The sequence below is a fragment of the Miniopterus schreibersii genome, assembly GCF_964146895.1.
Source record: "Miniopterus schreibersii genome assembly, chromosome: 18".
Lineage (NCBI taxonomy): Eukaryota > Metazoa > Chordata > Mammalia > Chiroptera > Miniopteridae > Miniopterus > Miniopterus schreibersii.
In genome coordinates, this window is record NC_138121.1 from 23,104,522 (window position 1) to 23,112,847 (window position 8,326).

Here is an 8,326-nt window from a genome sequence, read left to right on the forward strand (position 1 = left end):
TGGTTACAAAGTTCCACAGGCTTTCAACAGTCTGCCTCAATCCTTTTTTTCGCATAAGCCCTACTAATTTTTAGTGCATGATTTTGCAAAACACAAGGGGTATATGTAGCACTGTAACAGAAATGCCTATAGAGATTAAAGACGGCGGCGGACTGAGTGGAAGCTACACTGACGCTCTCCCGGGACCAAACTGGAATTACAACTAAAATATAGAAAAAGCATCCTGAATCATCAACTGCAACTGAAGGCTAGGTGGAGAGCACCCCCATAAACAAGGGCAACAAGTAGAGACCACATAGAGGCTGGTAGGAAATGCAGAAGCATGAGAGGGCTGGCTGGGCTCCCACAGGCAGAAATGCCTATATTCATCAAAGCAGCAGAGTCCATTTTTAACTAAAGTCAATTTCTTTCAACAAAACTAAAATTATCCTATTACTATTGTTATTTATTTTATTTGGAATGAAATGAAAGTAGTATTTTCTAACATATATATATGTACACACACACACATACACATAATCACACGCACATATACATTAAATAAATATCGATGCATCAACCCCAAAGACATATGGCATATTTCATCCTTTTAGGGTAGAATTTAGGGAGTATAAATACACTGAATATTGACGAACACACAAGGAACTATCACTGTCAAGTCCATCTCTAAACTGGCCACTGCTGACTTTCTCTATAGACAAACAGCATTCGCTTTGAATATTTTTGCCAAGTGCAGACCTCGTCCACAATGTCAGCTAACCACAAGGGAGGGGGTGTCAAATACCAACAGCCACATGGAAAGCCACATGGTCGAAGCTTAGATGCATTCAGTCCTTCTAATGAGTAACAGTGTGGTTCTCTGGAAAGGGGCTCACTCACTTCCTTCCAGGAGGAACTGACAGCCACCCCTTCACGTGGTGTTAACACCACTAAGAGACCATGGGCCAGGGAAGAAAAGAGAACAGAGAGAGGGTAACACAGGTCACCCAATGAACTTTATATATACTTAATCCAGTCTTCTGTTCACTGACTCAGTCAAAAAGTACCCGAATGTGCAAGGAGTTAGGGACACAGAGACAGACAAGACAAGAGAACTGGGGTCCTATTCCACTGACTATGTCTTCCTGATACCCAAACATCTTAGCAAATGATTGACTAGAATCCCGGGTTTGCAAACTCTGATGCTTCCTGGAGCCAGCTAAGTAATGTAAGAGTGAAGGAGAATGGGACATGGTAACAGGAGGCATGGGACAACGACACACCAGAGATCACAGGCTCCATCTAAAGGTACTCAAATCCATTTTTCTTATTTACCTTTGAGGTAAAGCAAAATACATAGACAGCCTAGACCTTGCTCACACACTGCCACTTTATGGCCCTTATCTTCAGCAGAATATAGACCAGAGCACCTGGGTAAGGAATTTCCTTTTGTATCCAGAGAAGATCAACCAATATTTAAAGATCCCTTTTCTGTAAGTGATGGCTGTGATACACAAGTGATGAGAACTCTGCTATAGGAAAAACAACGTAGAACAATCCATCAAGATCCAAAGTTTTGGAAACTGAGCTTGATTCCGTATTTCTTCATTATGACTGAAGAGTGTCATTTCATAAACAGAGTTCATTTTCTGGCCTAAAATCTACTATTTGGGGAAGGTTTACGCTTTACAATTTAATTGTCTGAAACACCAAAGAGAAGATGAAGAATCTCTACAATCCAAATCACATATTCACCAGGAAGGGTCAAGAATATTATCAGTAGACACACAGGTGAAATATATCAGTTACAAATGTAATAGTTCTTAGCCCACTCAAAATGTGATTTCTTGGTTAGAGGTTACAAGCAGCCATTTTATAAACACTCAAATATATGTTTAATTAATGTAATGCCAATACTGAGAATTAGATCAGTTTTCTTCTTTTTTTTCTTTCAAGGTCAAGCAATGTACTAAATATTACAAGTGTTATCCTAAAACCAACATCCTATATTTTACACACAAAACAATTTTACAGTTAGAGCTATAGATGTTAATGTACAATTAGCACTTCCTAATTGTTTTTAAAGCTAAATTTGGACAACAATTTAAATTCCTCAGAATATGTCGTGCGTTGTAGACACAGGCTATAAAAATGTTGACACTGGTATGTTCTCGTAATTCAATTTAGCCCTTTAAGTAATGAGACTATGCAAATAATCAGCCACGGGAAAATTATTTTACATCTAGTACAATTACCTACCATCACAGAAGTAATTATTATTATTGTCTTGTTTATTGAACTTTAGTAAGAACTCTTGAGGTGCTAAGACAGTTCCAAGGCCAATGAGAAAACTCCCCTTTTAACAGACTCATCTGGAAACTATAATTACCAATGTTGAGGGCAGCTTCAGATGAACATTAAACAAGAAATTATCCCCTGAAGGTTCATAAGTCCAAACTTTAAATGGATAAACACTGACAGCTTTTAATACATCCTCTGAACACCTTCATGATGCAACTTTTCACCCAGGCATGGTCAACAGCTCCAAGATGACTCAATGACAATGGGTAGAAGAACCCATACTCCCGACGGGATGAGTTTTGCTCCTTAACAAATATCTACTTTTAGCCAATGCCCTCATAGTGCTAGTGATATAGTTTGGGAAGCTCAGTCAAACCTCCCATTTTACTATGCTTCAGCTTTTGGTTTCAGAAATTGCTCCAGCATCTTGAAACAGACCACGATGCTTCTTGGGTGACCCACGGGCCACAATCTGACAAAGTTCTTCACCAGGTTCCTACCCAACTTCATCTTCCTTATTAGCACAGGGATGAGGAAGGCAGTAGGGCAGAGCAGAACTCAACCTGCGTCATTCTTTCCATGAGTGCTAAGATCACCCATCCATCCCGCCTGAGCCTGGGCCTGCGCCTGCGCCTGAGCCTGCTCCCCAGCGGTCCATGACTGGGCCTCACCAAGTCCAGAATCCTCTTAAAGACCCTGGTGGCACAGGAAGCCCAGAGTGTTCTCCATTCTTCTTCTCACACCAGCCAGCAAATCCACCATCTTCAAAAAACTTTGGCTGTCCAGAGGGCCAGAGAGAAAAAAGCTCATCACAGGTGAATCAACGCTGCATTCTCTTGTGGGTGAATCACCCCTGCAGTCTCTTACCCATAAGGCTAATTCCACGTTTGCGGAATTTTACCAAAACCATGTTTATCAAAAGCCTTGAGGACCAGGGTTAGTGTTAAGGGATTTCCGTTCGGGGAGTCAAGGTCCAGGCTGACCGACGGCGCTGGCTTCTTGGAGGATCAGCAGGCCTCTGGCTGACGACGGCTGGTCTCTTCGCTGTCTCATCCTGGGCCTTCTCTTGGGGGACCAACACCTCTTCGGGGGCGCTCTCCCCAGGGAGCGGAGGTGGTTTCTGGTTTTGTCCACTTGTGGGGAATCCAAACGCCTTTAACAGTTGTGTCCAGAGGTAGCGAAAACCTAGCTGCCCAGAGGCCATGGCGATTTCTCTACCGTCTCAAAGATGCCAGGCTAAGGCATTCCTTGCCCGCTTTTGAGACGCTCTCAAACTCTCGGGTGCGAGGCCACTACCTGCGTGCACCTGGACATGGGTGTCCACCGAGGGCGACACTGCGCTGGGCGCGCCGCTCGCACCCCAGGTCTTCCAGCCACGCGTTACCCTCCGCCGCCGACTTCCAGGGCTCTTCCTCCCACCGAGGCCCAGCCGCAGCGCCCCCTTTCGCCCTCAGCGAGCACGACACCCGCAAGGACCGCCCCCCGCGCCCCGGCCCGGAGGGCTGCAGAGCCCGCGGCCCGGGCAGCAGGTGGGGGGGAGGGGGCGGTGGCCTGGCGGCCCCGGGGAGCGGTTTGACGGGCGTCCTCCGAACCCTCACCCGGCCGCCCCCTCACGCCTCCCCCACAGGACCCCGCCGCGCCCGGGCTGGGCTGCGCTCCCCTCGCTCGCCCCCCTCGCCGCCGCGCCCCTCCCCTCCCGCGCCCCCGGCCCACCCCGGGCCGCGCACCTCCCGCCCCGCACCCCCGGCGGCCGCGATGCGGCCCCCCGCATTCCCGGCACGTCCGGCGCCGACTTTTACCTGTACTTTCTGCACTCGAGGCGGCTCGTCGGGCGAGAAACACCTCCCCGGGACCGCTACCTCCCCCGCCCCGGCTCCGCCCGGCTTCCTCCTTCCCCTCCAAGGCCGCAAAGTAGATGGAGTAAGAGAGTGTGTGCGAGAGAAAGAGAAAGAGGGAGCGGGCGCGGGCGCCGCGGGAGGGCGGGCGGGAGGGAGGCGCGCCCGGCCCCCGCCGCCCTCCGGTCGCCGCCGCCGCCGCCGCCGCGAGCTCGGCAACTCCGGCTCGCGCCCGGCCCGGGCTCCGGCCCGCTCCCCGCCGCCCGCCGCCCGCGCCCCCGCGTCCCCGTACCTCGTAAAGGTCCCCAGAAGCCATGCCAGGCTGCGGAACTTGGCTCGCCGGGTGTGCGCGTCTGCTCGCTCGCTCGCGCCCTCCGTGCGTGTGCGCGAGGGGCTAGGGTGCGCGTGTGTGTGCGCGCGTGTGTGTGTGAGTGTGTGTGGTGTGTTGAGTAAACTGTGTTTTTGCAGAATGACAGGCTTGGGGGCTGCCTATGCGCAGAATCAGAGCGGGCGGCGGCGGAGCTGGCGTAACCGGCAGCGGCGGCGGCGGCGGCGGCGGCGGCACCGGCGCGGGCAGCAGCGACGGCCGCGCAGCGCGCCCGGATGGCACCGACGCGGCCCGAGCGCCGCGGCCCCGCGACCCGGCGGCGGTGGCTGCAGCGGGCAACGGCTCGCCCCGGCGCCGCCTGCAGGAAGCCGCCCCGCGCCCGCCGCCGGCCCGGACGCTGCTGCCACTGGGCGAGTCCCCGCCCCCCGGGAGCCCAGCCCGGCCCCCGGGGCGGGGGGGCGGGGGCGATCGCCCGGCCGCGCCCCGGGGGACCGGCCCCGGAGTAGGGGAGCGCCTGGGCCCTCCCCGCCGCCCCGGGCCGGCTCTGGAGGCGGCCGGCCGAGCCCCCCGGGGGTGGCGGGCCAGGTGCCCGCGGACGAACCCGGGCCCAGGCTGCGAAGGGGCGGCCGGAGAGACAGGTAGAGGGCTGCGGGGACGGGTCGCGGGGCAGGGGCCCCGGCGGGGCTCGGCGGTCCCGGGTCCTCACCTTTTCCCCCGACCCCCGAAAGGGAGTGGGCGCCGCCCTGGGAGACCGGCTCCTCGGGCTGCACAGCCCGACCTGGCCGTGCCCTCTCCCTCCGGGCTGGTCGGTAAGGCGCGGAGGCCACGGGGAGGGGAGAGTGGCCCTCCAGAAGCGCCAGCGAGGGCCAGGCGGCCGCCCACAAGCCCTGGAAACCCTTTAGAGCCAGGCTTGGCCTTCCGTCAGCAACCCCCCACACCTCAAAATTCATTCGCTCACCCACTACTCAACAAACGTTTTCCGAAGTCTCCCCCAAACTGCACAGTGTTCCCGGACAGACACACCTGAGACCCTGCTGCCCACAAGGGACGTGGAATCCAAAAGGAGAGGCTAGCCACAGCACGTGAGGACTCAACCCTGCAGCAAAAAGGAGTTCCTACTGTGTGCCAGCTGCAGAGCTGGAGGGACTGGAGAAGCTCCCTAAAATCCAAACTCCTTAAGTCACCTCTGTCTACTAATATCGTGGATATCTGGTCACCCTTCTGTCTAAACGCTTCTCTGTGTACAAGATATAGTTAACTCAGAACCTGGGAGGGCAAGGTGTTCGAAATGGGAGGAAAGGGGTTCCTCATCCCAGTCCAAAATGCCCTGCTACTCGGGTAGTTTCTCCAGAGGTGTTATAATTGCCTATTTGTGACACTTTGAACAGGTCATTTCATCCATCTGAACCTGGATTTCCTCATCTCTAAACTGGAGATGATGATAAACACCTAAGATGGTGTGAGAATTAAATAGAGGGTTTATGTATATATGAAGCGAACTCTACACCAGCAGATCTCAATAAAGGTTATTTGTGTCTGGATCTAGACCCCGAACTTCCCTTGTGGAGAGCAAGATGCCAAAGGGATATGTCTGACAAAGGGAACGGGTTTAATTCAATCCAGAGGCTGTCAAACTTTTAAAATTCACCAAATTTTTCAATTAAAAAAAAAATTCCACAGAATCTGGACCACAGAGTTTTCACGTCTGGCTCATTCTAGGACACAGGAGTTTGCATATGCTGTTCCCTCTGCGAAAATGTCTTTGTACATTGAATCTATCGGGAAAACTCTTCCTCTTCAGGCAGGGGCTTGTTTATCTTTGTATCACAGGCATCTATCACTATTCCTGCCAGAGACTTAGGTACACAATGAATGTTTGTCAGACTATCCCAACACAACGAATTTTATACCGATTTCTAGTTTAAAATCCCATATTAAAATGGTGAGGGGAGGGAAGGTGAGGGTGTGGAAAATAATAACGAAGTGTGTTTGGTTTAGAAACTGTGGAAATTATTATAGCAGCTCTCTTTTTCATACTATTTTCCCAATGGTCATGGTTTTAAATAATAACATTAATAATAAGCAGTTCTCTATCTGTACATTGCAAAACAAATTTTAATGATCCTTAATTTGTACTTGGGAATAAATGCACCACCATAGCATGAGGATGTAATTTGGAAGTAGAAGACAAGAAAGAAACTGGGTTTGGAAATAATATGCTCGGCCAAATTTGAATATATAATCAGTAGTTTTAGAAAAACACCAAAAGCTTGACTTGTGCTGGCTAAATACTCCCTGGAAATGTGAGCACGGTTTGAAAAACTCTAGTCTAGACAACAATTGTTTACAGAGTTCACAGAAGGGGATAGTCACTGTGGATTGGCATGCTAAGGAAGTATTTTATGGAGGAGTGGGATTGAAATGGATCTTGAAGACTCAGAGAAAAGGAGTGTTCTAATTTGAGGAGAGAGGTGCGGGTAGATGGTAAGCAGTGCTGCAATGGGAAGGGTATGAGACAACTAGAAGATTGATTCATGGAATTTACAGATCATTGGATAGCAAATGGGAGTCAGTTCATGAAGAGCTGTGAACGCCGAGCTAAGAAGTTTGCAATTTAGCATGTCGGCAGTGGAAAACTGAAGACTTGAATCCATCAAAAGCACATGGCAATCAAAAGTGTGCATTAGAAAACAAATGCTAGAAGAAATATGAGAAATGGGCTGCAGGAGGTGAGGTTAGAGGCAAGGAGACGGATTGCAATGGCCCACGGTGGTGGCGGTAGAAATGAAGAAGAAGAACTGGATTTGCAAGATGTCCAGAAGGAAGAACCCGCCGGCCACCAACTTCCATTATAGTTACTCCACCTACTTCCATAAAGCATTTGATCCAAATCAGCAGGACTCGATGACTAACAGGATGTCTGTGTGTATGCTGAGAACTGGGGGAAGGGGTGAGCAACTAAGGAAAGAAAGGACACAGAAATGGCTAAAGTTTGAAACTAAATGACTCAGCTACCCATCCGTCCTAATAACACTGTTTTATTTTGCTTACCCACAGGCCATCTCTGGCTTCCAGAAAAGCCAGATGCTTCCTGAAGGATGCAGGGAAGGGTCTTCGCCCTCGGTGGGAAGGTCAGCCCAATCAATGGACAGTTCTTCTCCAGGTTCTTCTGATGACACAGAACCATTATTGCTCATAGAGAATGGAAGATACCTACCAATGTTCCGCGGACTAGAATAGACTCTTCATATAGTCATAACTCAAGCAATAGAAACTCAACTCAAACTAACTTAAAACAAAGAGAATTTATTAACTCACAGAGATTAGAAAAGATGGAATTGCTCTCAGGGTTGGCTATGTTCGAGTTCTCAAAGGATATAAAATGGCCTCTCTCGCTCTCTGCCTCTTTCCACATACTGGCATCTTGCCTGTTTGAAGATCAGCTTCTTCCACGCAGCTGAAAATAGGGCACCTACAAGCTCACATCCTCTGGCTTAGAGACTTCATACAGTATTTCTAAATCCTATGGAAGTCGTTTACGAATGAGTGGGATTGAAATGGATCTTGATGTAGCTCATATGAACTGGGTTTGGCCCAATTACTGTGGTCAGTCGCTGATAGTGCTCTGTGATTGTCCAGCTTGTCATATGCCCACCCAAAGGACAGGAAGAGTACAGTGACTGGCAGCTTTACCAGAATGACACGATTGCAAGTGGGGATGAGCACAAGCCCAAAGGAACAGGTGAATCGATACTGGGAAGATAAGTGTCCACTATATGCTGGAACAAGCCTGGGGCACATAGAAAACTTAGAAGCGAGGGCAGTGGCTGCCTAGAACATGACCTTGCAATGGAGCAATACCAGCCAGTTTAATATCCAAGGA

The 8,326-nt window shown here is 50.3% G+C and overlaps 1 protein-coding gene across 1 annotated transcript in view; it reads right to left on the minus strand.

Annotated features, from left to right (window-relative positions):
• CDYL2 (chromodomain Y like 2) overlaps positions 1 to 4,670 on the minus strand; it is a 128,680-nt gene extending 124,010 nt beyond the window's left edge. The window contains exon 1 of the mRNA XM_081117610.1: positions 4,408 to 4,670. Coding sequence (XP_080973736.1) covers positions 4,408 to 4,431 — 24 coding nt within the window. The 5' untranslated portion in view covers positions 4,432 to 4,670. The remainder of the gene's footprint in view (positions 1 to 4,407) is intronic.
• Between the last annotated feature and the right edge of the window lie 3,656 nt (positions 4,671 to 8,326).